The sequence below is a fragment of the Ornithodoros turicata genome, chromosome 5 (assembly GCF_037126465.1).
Source record: "Ornithodoros turicata isolate Travis chromosome 5, ASM3712646v1, whole genome shotgun sequence".
In the NCBI taxonomy this organism is placed as follows: domain Eukaryota; kingdom Metazoa; phylum Arthropoda; class Arachnida; order Ixodida; family Argasidae; genus Ornithodoros; species Ornithodoros turicata.
Window position 1 is genome coordinate 19,165,416 of NC_088205.1, and position 18,620 is coordinate 19,184,035.

The 18,620-nt window shown below is 43.8% G+C and overlaps 1 protein-coding gene across 5 annotated transcripts in view; it reads left to right on the top strand.

Moving 5' to 3' along the window:
* The window catches only part of LOC135394161 (protein kinase C and casein kinase substrate in neurons protein 1-like), a 79,087-nt gene that overhangs the window by 51,757 nt on the left and 8,710 nt on the right, over positions 1-18,620 (top strand). For 2 of the 5 annotated variants that reach the window (XM_064624723.1, XM_064624724.1), the window contains exons 4-10: positions 593-936; positions 2,768-2,989; positions 5,049-5,275; positions 9,430-9,550; positions 12,243-12,353; positions 14,220-14,410; positions 16,623-16,706. In XM_064624723.1, the coding sequence (XP_064480793.1) occupies positions 607-936; positions 2,768-2,989; positions 5,049-5,275; positions 9,430-9,550; positions 12,243-12,353; positions 14,220-14,410; positions 16,623-16,706 (1,286 nt within the window). In that variant the 5' untranslated portion in view covers positions 593-606. The remainder of the gene's footprint in view (positions 1-592; positions 937-2,767; positions 2,990-5,048; positions 5,276-9,429; positions 9,551-12,242; positions 12,354-14,219; positions 14,411-16,622; positions 16,707-18,620) is intronic. The other 3 variants (XM_064624725.1, XM_064624726.1, XM_064624727.1) reach the window with 3 other exon arrangements.

The following is an 18,620-nucleotide window of genomic DNA, read 5'->3' on the forward strand; positions in this document are numbered from 1 at the left end:
CGTCCCGAGTGGAGATACGAGCAGGGATATTTCGCGCGCGATCTTTCGCGTCCCGCATTGTTGTCCTGTTAAAGGAGCTGTGACACTTTGGTGTGTGAGGTCCATTACATCCTGCACACACAGTACTGCATCTAAGAATACTGCATGTTCTTTCTTTCTTTGTTGTTTTTTTGTTGTCATCTACGTGCCGTAGTCGGCGAGCTCAACCCTCGAACGAACTTTGTCGTCTAGTTCCAGCGTCGGAATTTCTTAGTTGTTCTTGTAAGCAGCCTCGCTGGTGGGGTGCCTGCTTTGATGCTACAGTCGAACACGATTCAGTATTCACAGTAACGATTTCTTTGCGTCTATTACACCATTTGCTGTACGAAGTGCAGGTTCGCATCGATGCATAGAAAAGTCTTTTACGTTTGCTCGTATTAATAATTAGGGCAAAGTGCCACGGCGCCAGTAGAAGTGTTAATACTCCACCTCCCAGTGTATGAACGCATTATTAATATTTGTAGGAAATATGGTAGACGTGTTTGCTATGTGAGAGTTCTAAAATTCTTCCAAGGGCGCTGCATCAGAACCCTTACGTTCAATTCTATCACAGTAGGACAGGGGAGGATGTCACACCACAGTGATGATGCTCTGCTGGTGGCTAGCAGCGATAGCTTCTGGGAACCAGGCAACTACAAGCGCACCACCAAGCGTACGGAGGACGGTTTCAGACTCTGCAATGACCTCATCCAGCTCATCCAGGAACGGGCCGACGTAGAAAAGTCTTATTCCAAAGGCCTGCGAAGCTGGGCTCGCAAATGGGCCGATCTCATTGAGAAAGGCCCCGAATACGGGACCACAGAAGCTGCCTGGAAGGGAGTGCTACTGGAGTCTGAGAGGCGAAGCGAGATGCACACTCGGGTCAAGGACCGTCTGCTCAACGACGTCATTGCGCAGGTGAGCCATTACCTTTTTCGAGACATTCTTTGCAGTGTAAGAGTATTCCTTGAGTTCAAAGCCTTTATTTTTTATCAAACGAGGCAGGTTGGCGCAAAAGCAGACAGTGGCAGGGCTTGAATTCATTATCTTTTAAGAGTGCAATCAATTTAATCAAGCTGGAATGGCTTCACAATGACTAGCGATGGCCTTGTTTTGTCCGTTTTTACACCATCTAATGCTTTTATTCTCGAGTATGTGCAACGAGGCACCCGGCAAACAGGAAGGAAAATAAGTAGGCCTGTGTGTTAAAAAAGTTTTGTGTGTTTTGGAAATTTTGAGCAAACATCATGTTTTATTTCAAGAGCTGAAAAAGACAGTAAAATTGGATGATATCTTGAGGAAAAGCCAATATTTGGGTGGAAGTGATTTTCACATTTCAGATTAACACCAGCAACACTGTTCTATGCCCACTGCTTAGCATTCTCCGGTGCACCATATTGGTGGCTGAGATCGCAAGTTCGTGCCTATAGTCGTGTTTAACTTAAGAAGGAAAAGAAATGTAGTCAGTCAGCTCTCAAATATTACTGTGGCGCAGATAGGATGGTTGGGCACAGAGACTTCACTCTGCCTCCTCCGCCAGATAACGTAGTCCATCACACTCACTCTGCTTCCATATTGGCTGTTAAAGGAGCAGTCTAGAGTAAGTCATTCTAAGTGGTAGAGACGCTCCTCATTGGACCTGGGATCACATGATCGAGGTGAGCAACACCGCGCAGGCCGAAGCGTCTGCTACCGCCTTGGAGACGCCATGCGTTCTCCGGCTGCATGATGTCCGAAACGGAGGATTTGAAGCCTGTCAACGACACAACCACTATTTCTTGGTACCGCTGACACCACGAGAAGAACGAGTGGTGCAGCCCGAAATTAACTGTGTGTTGTACAGCGATACCCCAGCGCTTCCCGACAGTGTGCAGCCTCTCCGACAGTTTTCACCGCACAGTTCGTTGGTTCAGTGGCTAACAGGTGGCGCCACAGTACCGCCGTGATCGCTTGCTTTGTGCTACTGTGAGTTCTGAGATTGCACGAAGCCACGGATATATTACTCTTGTGATTGCAACCTTATTTTGTCAGGCTGCATATATGCTTTCATTTTTTTTTCTAGAAAACGTTATATAAATCATATAAAGAATATAAGTCAACAAGAAACAGCTCGTAATATTTGTAGCAGACGTTTTCCTACCAACGAATGAGAGGGCTCTCTACCACAAACGTCACACGAGTGGGTGATTTGAGAGAGTGGGTGGGCGATTTTACAAATTAATTGCGCCGCGGTGAAGCAACTTTCGACAAAAATATTTTGTGGGAATGCTTTTCACGTACTGCTTTACAAGATGGCAGCAGTTTTTGGCCATGTTAGATACCACTTCAATGCTCCTTTAAGACTGGCCGCATAAAACTACACAAGCCCTCCCCCTTGGCGGCGCTGCAGTATCCCTCCTGGCGCACTATTGTCTCTTTATCTCCAACGGCGTATGTAGATGACGGATTAGATTTCTTTTCCTTCTTAAGTTGAACACGTGTTTTTTTTTTATATCTTAATCGATAATTATGCAAGTCAGGGGGGTAGAAGCAGGTTTAACCGTAAAACACAAGGCCCTAAAAATAAACAGGCCAAGGCTAGAGTACAAAGACAAGCATAATATTAAAGCCTCCATCATCTAGAAACTAAGTCAGTTTTCTGAGCTGGCCTCAGCTCTGTTACTTTCCTCCTGTTGTTACTCTATTCAGTCTCTGTTTTAGCCAGAAAGGAGATGTCGGGTCCCAATCTGACGTATGTATGTGCTTTCAGGTTAAATCGTGGCAGAAGGAAAACTTTCACAAGTCTATGATGCAGCTGAAGGAGCGTCGAGAGATGGATGAAGCATTCAAGAAGGCTCAGAAGCCCTGGGCCAAACTGCTGGCACGAGTTGACCGGGCAAAGGCAGATTACCACAGCGCATGTAAAGCCGAACGTTCAGCAATTAACCAGGAACGAAATGCTGGGGCTGACTCGTCGCTCTCACCTGACCAGGTATACCTGGTTTATATATTTTTTTCTTTCTCAGCAGTGTCTGTAGGCATGCTTCCATGAAGACAGTAAAAGTTGACTGGGGGAAAGAACGTAGAACATTGAATTGGGCCTGCTGGTAGGAGATCATGAAATTGGAAGCGCCAAAACCAGACGAAGAGACGAGAACACACACAGGTATCTGTGTCTGTGTAGCCACTGCAGGACATCTTTCTGGAGGGCTTCATCTATGTTCATCCTCTTTAACGGGGCCCAAACAAATGCTAATCACTTGGGGCTAAATCTGCGCTGTAAGGGGCATGGGGCAAAACGTCCCAGCACATTTTGGCCATGGAAGCTACCGTGAAATTCGTTGTCAGGCCGGGCATTGCCATGACGAAGAATGACCCTTCCGGACAACATCTCGTGCCTTTTCTTTCGAATTTGGTTTGGCACGGCACCCTTTATCCATAGATTGAGAAGTCACCCGCCAAAAAGAACTCTTTACAAGTTGAGTTACTGTGTGAAAAATGTAACTAAGTTAATAACGAAGTTCTTCAGCCTGAAATGTAACTCACAGTTACTGAGTTACTTAAAAAAAGAACGAGTTACGTCCAAGTTACTTCGGACACAAAATAGCATTACGCAGGTGGAACGTGCGTGAGCAGTTGAGTTAGACCTTGAGTTACCTGCGGAGGAGTACAACACGCTTAGATCGTTTTAGTTTACGTCCAACAATAAACCTCTCACTGTTTGTAAACAAATGACGTCACAGTGTTCGACAGCGCCACAAATTTCGTAGAGTTGGACTACGCTGTAAGCTAGAGGTGAACAAGACCGCGCCCGAAAGCCATGGTCTTGAGGGGATTACGATGTGGTCCCCTAAAGGGACGCGACCCTCGGTCCTACTTTTCTTTCAGTGGGGGGCAGCGAACAAGTGCCCGTTCGTGAAACCCAGCCTTTTCCTTTTGATTTGTTTCGGTTTCTCTCTGTCTACCAACGTCATGATGATGTTTCTCTGGTAGAGGTCTATTCGAACGCTTTGCATCTTACTCCCTGTGGGTGCACAAGGGTTCAGCTTCATTTCAATGGCAGCGGTTGTTACTTGCTGAGTAATATACTGTAATTCACTGAATATCACGTTTTAGGGCAAAAAATGCCATGAAGGAACCGGAGAGAAAGCAAGAAAATATGCGAACGTGAGTGAAAAGCGTGTTAAAAGTAACTTGGAACTTAACTGAAGTTACTTTGGCAAAGTTACCTGAAAAAGGAACGAGTTACTCTGAAAGTTAGCACGGCACAAAAGTACAGAGTTCAGTTACAAGCTACCAAAAAAAGGAACTTGTTACAGTAATGAGTTACCTCGAACTCTGCCTTTAGCCACATGTCAGTCAACGGAGAAAGTCTGCAAGAAAACCCAGAGAACCTCACACAAACACAGCCGGCGGTAGATTCAGACTCACCACCGCCCAGGCTAGAGCATGAGCTTGCTGCGACCACCACCGAGCGGATGCTTTTCATCCACTCTGCCATCCACTCGGCCATAAACACAATAAGTTTTGAAATTTTCACTTATCAGTTTGGCAGACAGCTAGGCGCTTCAGTCAAGTTGAGTTCTTGGAAGCTCTTGGAAATTCAGTCAACAGTCGTGTGTGACGCTAGTCGACCTTCACAATTAGCTGACTTACAGGTGCAAGTAAACGCTGTTTACAGTGCTTGTATTAATGGATAGATCCAATTAAAGATCGTCTGCATTTCAGCAGCTCTTTTTGTGGTTGTGCTATAATCCTAAATTACCTCTAAAGAAGTGGGGAGGCATTCCAGTCCCATTTATTGAGCACAAACATTTACCTGTTATGTTTACGACTGCAGTAGTAGCAGGCAAACTTGAATAAGATATTTTTGGCTAATATTTTGAGGCTCGCCAAAGTTTTGCTCAGATTACAAGTGAACACACTTATCTGGTGGTGTACTTAATAGGCATTCTTGAGTGCCCATGTGGGTTCGTAAGTACAGCAGCGGATGTTTTGAGTTGGTGCGGATGATTGACGTGACACGAATAATGAGTCATCATGTTATTCAGGTGAAGAAACTTCAGGACCGGGTAGCACGCAGCAAGGAGGAAGTCCAGAAGACGAAGGAACGGTATGAGACGGCACTGCATGACATAAACGATTACAATGCCAAGTACATGGAGGACATGACGGTGGTCTTTGATAAGTGTCAAGAGTTTGAGCAGCGCAGGCTGGCCTTCTTCAAGGAGATGCTCTTTGGGATCCACGCGTGCCTCAACGTTGCTACGGATCCAGAGTTAGTATCACCTCCTTAAATGCGTATATAAAACAGTGAACATTTTTTCCTCTCGCGAGCTATTGAGAATGTGACCGATTGAAAGAGAAGGAAGGTACTAAAGAGATGGCAAAACTGAAGGAATAGAGAGTGAAGTTTTAGGGTTTAACCCAATTCTTCCCCGAATTTGCACCCCCCGAATTGAAGGTTGCCTCTTTAGGGTGAAACCTGATTTTTACCTGGCAAATTGCCCCCACTGAGGCATCTGTAGGAATGCACACTAACTCGTTTGGCAGCAAATGCAGTCGCATCACCATTTGTACCGAACCAGTTCAGTTAGTTTGAGTAACTGAGCCCGATTTCTCCTCGAACTTTGCGTTCCGGAAGTTTTCCCACCCGAATTTGCATAAACTTAGAGCGCATGTTTATTTACCCGATTTTTACTCCCTGATATTAGAGAAAAAAAAATTTCCCGAAAACCTCAGGTTCTATGAATGAATAAGCGAGTTTAGAAAGGCGTAGCATGTCTGGTGATGCCAAACACTTGACCAGAAAAGCACCGTTTGGTAGTCGGGGGCACACGCGACTGTAAAGTGTGAAAACACGACTCTGAAATAAGTTTTATAATGGTACTGCAGCAAGAGACGAGGACAGAAGGAAGCAGACAAGAGGCCTGCAGCAGAGTACCATTCATTATGTACCTGTACCAACTGCCACTATTTAGTCATTTGATAAAAAATTTGTTTTGCAAAATGTAAATGGTGTCGGTGGACACATTTCTGCTAACGTTTGGATGGACGTGAATGTGTCTTAGTCTGTTAGAGAGAGAGAGGGACGTCTTGCTGGTCCCACCAGTCTGTGTTCTTGGCCAGCCAGTGGTAAGGGGTTTGGAGTCTGAAGGCAACCTTGGATGTGGTGTCAGTTGTTGTTCCAAAACAAACTCTCGTGTCAGATTCTGTTACGTGACAGAGTCGTAAAATGTGACCAAGACGGTAGGTTGTGGAATGGGTGTGAGTACGACCGTCAACATGGCCACAGCAGACGTTGGTGACATTTGGGCCTTGGGACATGAGAACCTCTGGCCATTACTTTGCTTTGCTGTGACGGTGTTGACTTCTGTGTGGGGTCATCTGCATCTGACAAGATGGCGCATATTCAGGCCACCTGGTGGATGCGACACAAACACACGAGTTGTGTGTTCGTGCCGTCCCTCTGTGTGCCCAGACTCGGGCTTTTACGTTATGGAGGTCATTTGAGTGTGTTCGTAAAGCATTCACCCCATGAGCTCGGGGTATTTACCGCACATTCTGAGAAGTGGTAGTGCTGTTGTGGTCCGTGACTTGCTCTAAGACCTATAGAAGCAGCATCTGACCTTCACATACAATGAGCTGATGTATGTTGTACGCACGGTTCCGTGTATGCTGCTCAGAAGAAAACGTAAGGTTGCAAAATCTGCACCGGAATTTCTGGGCGTCATTCACGGTGCAGCCGAGACGAGCAGCAGTAAAAGCAGACGACAGCTCTCACGTCACTACTCTTAGCTACCCGCATCTGATCAGGAGTAGCGCGAGTCGATCCTGATTCGCTACCCTCGCATAGGCGACCCGTTTTAGAAACGCGGGTTGTGGCGTGATCGGGTTGATTCTGGAACGCAAAGAGTAGCTACCCTTAGACTATATTCTTTCTTGCACTAGCGTAGTGAGGTGAAGTAGTTGGTATCTTGACATTGAGACGGTGAATATGCAGCAAGTGAAACACACTTAGACTCACAGAGGAACTGAAGATTATTCATAGGAGATGCATTTGAAGTACATGAAGGCTGTGTAAGCAAGAAGACACGTAAGCTACGGATAAGAAGGTCCACAATACGGCCTGATCAGTTTGTGGCATACTGTAGACCCTAAATTTCTCACGATAACAGGCGCAGCAATATCGCCTGGGTGGGAAAGGGGGGAGTTTAAACTCCCCTCCCACTCCTGAAATCGTATCTTTCGTAAAACATTTGAGAGAGGGAGTCTAGGGTGGAATCCTCTTCCCCCATTTAAAGCCCGCATGTAACCTCTCCTGACATAGTTTTCTGGCTGCACCACCGTTGGCAGCCTTGGCGAGAAGCCAGTGCAACTCGGTGCAGTAATGTGCAGTTGGTTAATTTGAAATCCCTCAATTCAAACTGGCACTGGTGTCCCGTGAGAGTTTTGTAGTTCGGTGGGGGAAAACACCCGGTAATTCGAACATATGAGCGTGTGCAACGGTTTATTCAAATTGCCTGGCCACGGCTGACTATGCATCTGACCCGAAGCGTCCAGCTGCGGTGTGCTGCTGCCATGTGAGGGACACATTAGTTAAGTGTTAAGTGTATTTATACAAAATCAATTACTTATAAAAGCGATCCTGTGCCAGAGTAAAGAGGAACAACGAACAAATCGCTGTAATAGCGTGCACAATCGAGCGGAACAATTTTGCTTACTCGTCGTCGTCAAAGCAAGCAAGCAAGCCTCGCGGTTTTACGGGGATCAAGACCCTTGCTGTTGACAACACGGCCAATAAAAAGGCATGGATAGCAGCCAATATTTTCTTGAATTGAGTTGGGGAAATTTGAATTCGCAAAGTTCATGACTGGGTTGGGCTCACCATCGCAAATGATGTTTGATTCGCGGCTGAAGAAACGAATGCAAGCGCGTAGAACAGATTTATTTCTGTTCAGAGATGTTTACTGTAAATAAATATTTACAGTGATACATGCATATTTTGGAATATGAGTGAGCCTCCTGTGTTTCCGGTATCGTATCGATTGGGAACGTGCGGCAAGGCATAGCGAGTCACGAACTTTACGCGAACTTCAGGTCTGACGAACTTTCGAATTTCCAGTCAGGTTGACTGGGGTTCGCGAAGGTTCGCAGACTTGGCCTTTCTAATAAAAAGGTAAAAATGTTGAGACTTACGTCTCTTTGTCAAACACGATAAAACATTGGTTGGGCTAGTCTGTACAAATTCTCAATGAAACGAGCGCAGCACTGAGAGGGACTGAGAGAGACAGACACCACACAGGCACTCACTAGCAACTACGGAAAGTTTATTGAAAACGACAGTTCTTATAACGACTACCACAGGAAGTGCAATCGAGATTGTAATAATGCATCTGCATCTATCAAACCTACCCCTTATGTCGTCTGTCTGCATCTGCTCCAGAATAGCATCTGCTCCGGAAATCACATTTTATGGAGACATTGTCACGTGGCATCTCTCAGTCGTGCCAGCAGGTGGCTCACATTCCTTTTCAGGTTTCCAATCCACTTTGCTGTAGTGTAATAAATACATATACAGTCAACCCTCGATTTATGAACACCCTCGGTTCCCTGAAAAATCGTTCATAAATCGAGGGATTCATAAATCGAAAATTCAGTTAACCTCTGAACCTCAGACCTCTGAACGATCCGTTCATAAATTGAGGGCAAAAATGCAGGGCAACTCCTAGTTGGTTCCCAGAAATTCCGTTCATTATTCGAATATCGAGGTTCATAAAACGAAGGAAAAATGAATGGAAAAAGTTTAGTTCCCCGTTAATTCCCCGTCATAAAACGAGGGAATTCATAAATCGAATGTTCATAAATCGAGAGTTGACTGTATAGCCCAAACTGATCAGTCCTCATTACTAGTAACTTTCTTATTTGTATCTTATGTGTATTCGTGCTGACTCGGCCTTCATGTACTTCAAATAGTATGTCTCCGATGAATAGACTTGAGTTGTTAGTTTGCATTTACTGTACATTTGCCTCTCCGTGTCTGTGTGTGTTTCACTTGCTGCATATTCTCCGGCTTAACATTCCTTCTTGGTTGGCAACAAAGCGGAAGGACGGTTCCAGACGGTTTATGTAGAAGCAACAATGTTGCTGAAGTATTTTTTGGTGATGCCGAGGCATTGATATTGTTTACTTCATGACTGTATGAATTATTTTTTTCTGGTGTTCTTTAAAGGGATACTCCACACAATGTGTTCTGATGAGTCTTACTGAAACTTGGAAGTACAGTCAAACCTCAATATCACGAAACACTATGCAACAAAATTTGCAGTAGAGTTAAATAATTTGAGTTCTCTTATATAAGTGTAGCAGTTATGAAAAATTAACGTTTAGTTTGGTACTTAGTTTGCCGTGATTTCCTTCCTGCAATTCCAGGTTGCCGCAAATCTATGAAGAATACCGGCACACAATACAGAATGCGGATGCCTCAAAGGATTTGAAGTGGTGGTCAAACAACCATGGTGTAGGGATGGCAATGAACTGGCCTCAGTTTGAGGTAAGTTGTGGAATGCTATGCAGTGGCGTAATTCTACTACTTGGTGCCTTTTGTTAGCACTGTGGAATATAGTTTCTTTAATAATTTGGAAACCACACGGATTCCTTCGTTCCATCGCTGGAAAGGCAACCCTTGGAGTCCCATTATCAATTGTTTATTACTCTAACTATATAATTTGTGTACAACAGGTATGGTCTTCAGTAGAATTTAATGAAATGTGTAGTTCCAACTTTTAGTCTGTTTTTGTGTACCAATTACAGCATTGCAAAAGTTTGTGTGAACAAATATTGACGAATGAGTACAGGTCCTCTGCAAGAGTGGCTATAAAAAAAATTTGGTAGATTCAATTGTAATGGACAGATGTCTGAGAGATGCATATTTTTCTAGGCGAAAATACATATATATTTCTCCAATGTCTCAGAAAACTCTATATTAATCCAGGGAAACAGCATTTTAATCCACTCTTATTTCAATCCAATTAGCTTGTTTTCAATCAATCCTGGGTAGGGTACATATTTTCTTTCAAAAGTAAAAAGTCACCTATGGCAGTGATAACGCAAGGATGTGTCCTGTTTCTCTCAGTTTGATTGAATTTGTCTATCGCGTATGAATCTGTGCTGTACTTGGATCACGTATGTAGTTATTAGTACCTGTGTACATCTGTTGCATCTGAGTATTGTCTTGTAGGGCTACCAGAGGTCCTTAGTGCTTCCTTGGTATGTGTATGCTTGGATGGTGCAAATGACATTGTGTTTGCTGCTAACCTGTGCTTTTTAGTGCTTTGGTTTATTGGTATTTTAACCAAGGAATATGACGCAGGTGGTCGTTAGTTGCAGCTTTCGTTCCCTATTTGTGAAACTTGTAACAGAATGAATGAAGTTTGTCCCTCTAAGGGATGGCACTAACTGTACTCTCTGGAATATGGGATCCCTCCATGCATCTGCAGTAGTGTTGTGTATACCCAATAGCGTGTACCCAAGCTACCTGAAGCTGCCCTAGTAGAGAAACTATTATAGTCGTACTCCTAATGTCTGTGACCAATTAATTCGAATGCTAGGGAGGTTACCGTGACCTGATTAGTTCTACATACGGTTTAGTGAAGTCAAGCCCTCATCCTTAGCTGTGTCTTAGCGTGTCGGCTAGTTAGTTAGTTGTGTTAGGCTGGATTAAGTATGCCAGACGTGTATGCTGCATATTTTGGTATGCACAAAGCACATGATCTGTATGGCACAGTTCTGAAAACATGCAGGTGCAGACAAAGTGAGCATGTGTAGGCGCAATTGTCTTTGGCAGAGATATAGCAACAACGTAAGCCTACTAGCTGCAGCCTGTACATAGGCTACAATGGTGCTGTGATGCTTTACAAACAGCTGAAATGGCATTAACCATTAAAATAATATTAATTTATAATAATAATTACAATAAGTTATTAAGTAATTAAGTTGCAATAATTTTGCCCCGATGACAGGAAACTATCATATTTTGGGCAATGTGCACTATGAACTTGCATTATTCCTGTTCCTGATTTCATGTTCCAGCTTTTGTGTTCCTAGTTTATTAACAGTGCACCAGTTAATGCAAAGTTAAGTTAATGCGCCATTATTACAATAAATGTGTTAGGAAAATGAGGTCAAATATGAATTACATGATGGAAGAAAAGCCCACAGAGAGGAACACACAACACTTGTTTTTTTTGACACACTGTCACTCGGGATTTTTTCTTCCATTGTGTATAACCAGCTTGCCTGCATCTTATATTTGGAAACTTCCTAGGATGCACTTAGGTAATGAAAAACTTAATTTGTGCATAGCTCTATCGATTTCACGCCCACGGAAGCCAGCGCTGTGCAAAACATCCGTCTGCTGCAGAATTCTGTGCAGGGAATGCTAATTATAGGTAAACAGTCCAAGGCACAGGGATATGCATAGCACCTTCTCTTTTAGGGTTTATCCCAGTAGCATTTACATCTTAAGATTTAGTGTAAGTTGACTGCCAAGTACCGTGATTTCACGCGTATTAACCGCGGCTTATGCGCGATTTGTTTTTCTCACGGGTGCTCTGTGGCTTATCTGATGACTATTTTTCCCTGGTATTTTCCCCATATGCCTGTTTTAACGAAAGGGCCGACAATGTGTCTGGAACAGCACCGCCCTGCCAATGCACGAACAATACGTAACAGGGATGCGTCCACATTCGAGTAGACTGACCTTCCTGGTGCATTCCCCCAAGCAGCCTTAACGAAAGTAGTGACAGGGATTCATGTCTTCTGGAAGGCCACTGACCAGTCGATCCATGAAAAAACGCTCAACAAGGGCACAATCCGATCTTGCTAGAACACTACAACTGACCTCCTTTGTTGTACACCAAGCCGACCCCGGAGTATGGACCACAGGGTTTATGGCCTTCTCTATGGTCTTCTTTGTCATACAAATCAGTCGCGTCGTATTGCCCGCGGCTTGTCTGCGAGTACGGTTTATCTGCCCGAAAAATTTCAAAACTTTCCTAAAAACTGGCCCTGCGGCTTATCTGCAGTGCGGCTCATACGCGTGAAATTACGGTATACTACTTTGAAAAGCCAAGCAGGTGTCTCATATTCGAGGAAGTACATTAGCCCTCGGCAATGAAGCGTAAGAAGGCCCGCGGTATTCCTTGGTTGTCTTACACGTTGCTTGCGTCTGGCATGCCTCGTAGGACTACTGCGAGGAATTCCGGGACATCATCGGGAAGAGCAGCAAGAAAGCGACTATACCCGAGAGCGGCATCATGCTCGTCAATCAGCAAAAGATCGGCGAGGAGTTGCCTGTAAATTGATAAATTTTTCATTTGTTGCGCTTTTCTTTTGCTGGCTTCTCCTCCTACTCCACCCGACTAATGTTTCTATTTTATGCTTACATTAACCGCATCATAGGGCATGTGTTGGTTGGCATTTGTTTCCCCGTGAACTCAGTGGTGTTGGTGTAAGGCTTTCTGCTTCTTGTCTTCCACTTTGCATGCTGTGTATTACTTCCATTGCCCTGGTACAACAATGGCGAAATGCTATGCACATTGCATATATATGTCTTCCGTAAATGTAAGTGCCAGTGCTAGGGCACGACTTCGATGATGCCACTGTTACTCTTGTACCATCTCTTGTGAGTAATCTATCCCTGGACATGGTGCACTGGAGTCTCATAATCCAAGAAGGGCCTGCTCAATGCATCCCTTCCCTCCTTCATTATGTAGTTGGACATACAAAGTCACAATCTGATCTGCTGCGTAGCTTCTTTGTGGCTACTTAGACCTTACTACTGGACTAGCCTGGCCTGGCAGGCTTGGCTTGGCAACTTAGTGACTACCTGTGGCTACTTAAGCGGCTGACATGGCTCGTGTTTGTGGCTACGGCTTCTGGAAGCATGACCGTGATTGGCGTACCCTTACTTGGGGCGTGGCAGCTACGTCAGTGATTTGCGATTAGGCCTCTTTAGTCTGGATGGCTTTGACTCAAGTGCCCTGCTTCCCCTACTCAGAACAAAGCTCTTAATGAAATGACTGCCAGGATCTGCTGGATGACAGGTTTTTGCCAAGACCAGTAGGGTTTCCCATGAGGTATCCAATTATGAAAAACATTGTTATCAAAGCACTCCTTCCCCCGAGAGATTTTGGCTGTCAAAGAGTGATGGGTGACAAGCACTCCCCTTGGCATGACGTGGTTACACTAGCAAGGACGACAACACGTAGGCCTTTGCATTAGTGCACCTACGTAATCTCTCTCGGATAAGCTCAGTAAAGGAAAAAAAGTGAGCTCCAGAAATTAGTGCACTTACTGCAGAAACCACGAGGTTGCTAGAGCAATTTTTCTTACTAGGAAAGTAAGAAAAGTTTGCATTATAACAACAAAAAGAAATCTTAGTCAGTGTTACTCAGACTAAAGTGTTAAGGATTAAGTAGAGTTATGGACAGTTTCATCTGCAAGAGACAGCACGACACAGACTAAAGGACACGCAGAACAAGCCGCAAACCGTAACGGAGAAACTGACACATGGTTACGGTAAACGGCATGGGGAAGGGGTGTGCAGATAAAGCGTGGCCAGGAATATGTACGTATGTGGCATTTTATGTTTTGTTTGATGTGAATGAAGCTTGCTTGAAAGTTGCAGTTTGCTGCTCTGTGTGTCCTTTGTCCTCGTTTTGTGTTGTTGCTTGAAAAGGTGAGTATGGACGACTGGCCCACCTGGTTACTGCATCACGCATATATTTTCATTGTACTAAAAAAACAGCCAAATAGCAAAGGCATACCTATTAGTGTTAGAAAAGTCGTGACGAGGGATTTTGCCGTGACATAAAAATGGAAGTTTATTATGCGGTAAGGCACTGCAAGAAACAGAAGTGTTGCCAAACACAAAATGTCTGTCTGAACCATGAGAAATTGCAGAGCAATATACTAGTGAAACACATAATGGCAGCTGCTAAGATTCATTCGCGGTATGATTTATTGCAAAACTTGTTCCTTTTCTCACAACCTTCTCCACTGATTGAAACATGAAAATTTTGAACTGGTAAAAATTGTACCAACTGACCCCTTCTTGAACCTTGCTTTGCATTAACCTGGAGAATTGTGAAGCCACTGACTAAAGCTCTTATGGAACACCTCCTAACAAATCCACGTTTGTCCCTAATGTTCTTTTAAAGGAATACACTCCAGAAGTGCAACACATCAGTCGAAAGGAGAAGAAATCTGCGGTTGATGGCGGCGGAGGCATCACGTTGACGAACGTCACTACCCGCCCAGAACCAGCACAGCAGATAACAACGAACGCGAAGAACAGCAAGGCCAAAGAAGCAGCGCCCTCAAATAACACCAATCGCAACTCTGTTAACACGTAAGGACTCCTCTGATTTTGTTTCTGTAATCCACATGAGCACTAAAATGTCAGGCATTACAAGAGTGGGTGATGGGACCTCCATTTTACAATTTTAAGCGATCTCAAGCAAACGCGCTCGTTGATCTTTGCGCATACATAGCTGTTTCAAAGATACGCATGTTGTGCTAAAAAATGCTGTGACTTTAGAAGGGTATTCTGCAAAAAGTGTTTGGAAGTTCATACCTCATAATTAGGGTTCTGCATTTTCGGTTTTAATGGAAAAACACCGAACGCTGAGGGACATTCCAGGATATGACAGAGATAAATTGCTACACATGCCCAGCAAGTTGATGTAGATCAGAAAACCATGCAGAAATATGTCTGTTTACCTTTTCGTTAGCAGTAAAACGCCACCGCAGCGAACAACGCCTTCTTGAAGGAGAGTCGTGCGGAAACTACATTGTGATTTCTATTTGCCGATAACTGTCGTTTAAACCATGTACACGCCAGGAAAAACATCGAAAAACGCCGATTTCGTGAAAATAAATAAACACCGAAAAACATGCGTCAAATCCGCCCAAAAATAAAAAGTAAAAACGCGGAACCCTACTCATAATACAGCAAGATCAGACTAAAATAAGATAAAAGGGAAGACTAAAAGTATGTCACTTATTTGTCGAAATGGTGTGCTTGTGTTCTGCCCACTCTTAAAACTGAACTTCGCCACATAGCACACTCTTAGCAAACAACCATCCCAAATCACGTTGTTCTGCCCCCTGATTGGTTAAAAACTGAAGGTGTACACCTTTTTGTGATACTTGTGCAGTTACGTTCAGTGTCACAAAAAGGTGTGCGCCCCACGCTTTCCACAAATCAGGAGCCATAATGGTGCATCATTCTCTGCAATGGTTGGCTTTCAGCGTGCTATGTGGTGAAGTTCTGTTTTAAGAGTGAATCATAGGAAATGATTGATGTGGAGCCTTTGACATGCTGTAGTATGGGTAGGATATTTATAGAGCCTGAAGTTTTAGGGTTTAACACAATTGTTCCCCGAATTTGCCCCGGAATTGCCCGGATGGTTGCCTGTTTACGGTGAAATCCGATTTTTACCCAGCAAATTGCCTTTGCCGAGACGTCTGTAGTAATGTACACTAACTCGCTTGGCAGGAAATGCAGTTACATCACCGTTAGTACCAAACCAGTACAGTTAGTTTGGATACCTAAGCCCGATTTCTCCCCAAATTTAGCATACTGGAAGTTTTTCCCACCCAAATTCGCATGAATTTAGAGCACATGTTTATTTATCCGATTTTTACCCTCCGAATTTATAAGAAAAAAAATTTCCTGAAAACTTCAGGCTCTAGTTATTTAGAGTGACTATAAAACTATTGCCTTTACATGGCAACATGATTCACCTCCTATCATGTCGCACTGGCGATAACTGTGCCAGTCGACTGACCTTCTGCAGCAAGTAAAGGCTTGGAGCCTACAAAGGAAACCTCTTCCAATAACCACGATTACTTGCATCACATTCTAGGCTTGGTTTTCCCTCCACATATGAACTTCAGGGATGCTTTCGTACTTTTCCGTGATCCTTTTGCGCGTTAGTTATAAAATAATCAAGCTGACTAGTTTTTTTGCTTTACTTTCTGCGGTTAAATTCTTGAGCAGCCTCATTAATTCATAATGCAACTGAGGATAGCTTAGATTTAAAGTTACAACTACTCCTACAGGGAGTGCCACTCTAAAGTCTCTCACACAGGTTCCATGTCCTGCTCTGGTAGTCTTGCCAAGGCAGAGTTTCTACGAGCCGGCGCAACATTGTAAACAGTAGCTTATTCTCATTATGTTTATTTTTGTTGTTGTTGTTGTTGTTGTTTACAGAAAGCAAGGCATTGGTTGTACCTCGAAGAGGAACTTGCATAAAATGTCTTAGTTGCAGTTTAGCTGGGGACCTGCAATAATATTGCCCACAGAAGGAGCTGTAGCTCACTTTGTTATAACAAGGTGCCTCGACGTTTTTACCTGTTAAATTTGAGCGATGTTCAAAATACTATCTCTAAACATGGCAGGATACACTGAAACATCTGTGCAGTCCATCTTTGGACACTGTGTGCTTGTTAACCCTAGATATCATTTCCTGTTACTGTAAAAATATACATGAAAAAGTACAATCATCTAATGGCTGTGTAGTGCCTGCAATGTACAGTGAGTTTCCTTGACAAAACAGGGGGACGAAGTCCTCCAACCCGTTTGAGGAGGACGAGGAAGACGACGTGGATTCCACGCCGACACAACCTTCGACGACTGACATGTAATGTTGCCAAAGTTCAAAATCTAAGCCAGCAGCCTTGAGCACCTATCGTCCGTTGCCTTTGTTGCCAGACTTGTTTAGTTCTACTGTCTCTTGGCGCATGCCTTCTCCTTGAGGCACTCTCGTTTTATTCTCGATGGCTGGCTACCTTTTTCCGTGTTCTACAACACAGCTTCGTTTTTGCGTGTGCGAGCACTTTATCCTTTTGCTTACGTAATGGGGCGTCAGAGTTGTGATTTTGATTTTTCGAGCACATGGTATCAGCGCTGCGTCAACACCATCCAAACTCTTCAATCACAATGCTTCCTCTCACCTTTCTGTGATATGGACACACACACACACACCCTGTGTCATCTCATCCAGCCAGTCATTGCAGACGTTTTCGAACATGGGGCACCTGCAACCACAAGTAGATGCCTGTCCTGTTGAAGGCTGCTCATTTCCATGACAAGTGTAGGCAAAAACATTGTTGTAATTGGAGGGGGACTGCTCTAGTGAACAGGCCCTCTGTGGTACTGGTGGTGTTGGCGCTGCACTGATGTAATGTTTGGCTTCACGTGCAGTAACAGACACAAGTTCATGAAAATGAGCACAACAAAGTTGACATTGTTATATGTTCCAAGTTTTGTCATGGGAAAGAAACCTGTTTCTCTACGTCAGAATTGTTGAGTGTTAAAAGTATAGAACTTGCTGCTGTGAACAGTGTGTAGCGGAGAGCTATATGGAACTTTTGACTGTCGCTCAGAGCTTGAGCGCTTTTTAGCTTGTATTTGTGAGATTCATGCAAAGCAAAAGCTAGCTATGCTTTTAAACTAATGCTGCTGTCTTGCTAATGCTACAACAGTGAGAATAGGTGCTCAACTGTGAGACCACTGAGGCAGGGACTTCGCTATCATTTCATTAACCCATCTCTAGAGAACAGACACTTTTTATACGATTTAACAATTGCTTTTGCCTAATGAGGAACTTGTTTAAGCTAGCTTTGCAGCCATAATATCAACTTCAATACGTATCAAATTGGCAGCTTTTTCTAGTCAGCGCTTCTGTTCTATATTTTGTGGGAAGGTAAACCAGTGCACAGCTTTAAATAGGACACGCTTATTTCTTGCTGGCAGGCATTGGAACTGAACTGCGCACATGTCAGACCTAGCCTTTGTTTTTAGCCATACCAGAAGTGGACGAAAAATGAAAAATCTTCCACCATTGGAGTTGAATCCAAATGTAAAGTATGCAAGAAAGTAAACTAAAGACCTTGAAAGGGCAACTGGAATCCTAAACACAGCTCGGTTATCCTGTAAGCTGGCAACAGTGATACTCGTAGTCTAAAGCAAGATCTACTTTATTATAGCGAACGTGTCACTTGTGTCCATAGGTGGGGAAGTTACTTTTATTTTGTAGTGCACTACCGTTACTCACTACTTTTTCAGAAAGTAACGCGTTACGTTATTCGTTACTGTTGCGGTAGTACGTAACGCGTTACTAACGGCGTTACTTCTGATAAGTAATGCCGTTACTTTTGCGTTACTTCATGAGGTTTTGCTTATACATAATATGGTTGAGTCACATAAGTGCATTCCGCAAATCAGTACAAGCAATGTTGGGCACAAACAAAGGTCACGCATGAACACAACTTACATGTACGATTTATTGCAATGCAGAAGTAGTTGATCTTCGAAATTTTCATCTGTGAGCTTCGCCCGTTGGGCTGAGAGGACGTCACATGACCAGTGAGTGCTCCTTGTCAAGGTTGATAGAGACGGTGACCTTTTATCTCGTACAGTACAAATCCAAACAGCCAATTCCTTGGTACTTTGTTACTTGTTCAGAGGGTAGAGGCTATTCTTCTGCCGCTTTTGCCCCATTCGTTCGAAAAACACCAGAGGGAGTGAAAAACAGAGGTGGTAAACAAAGGTG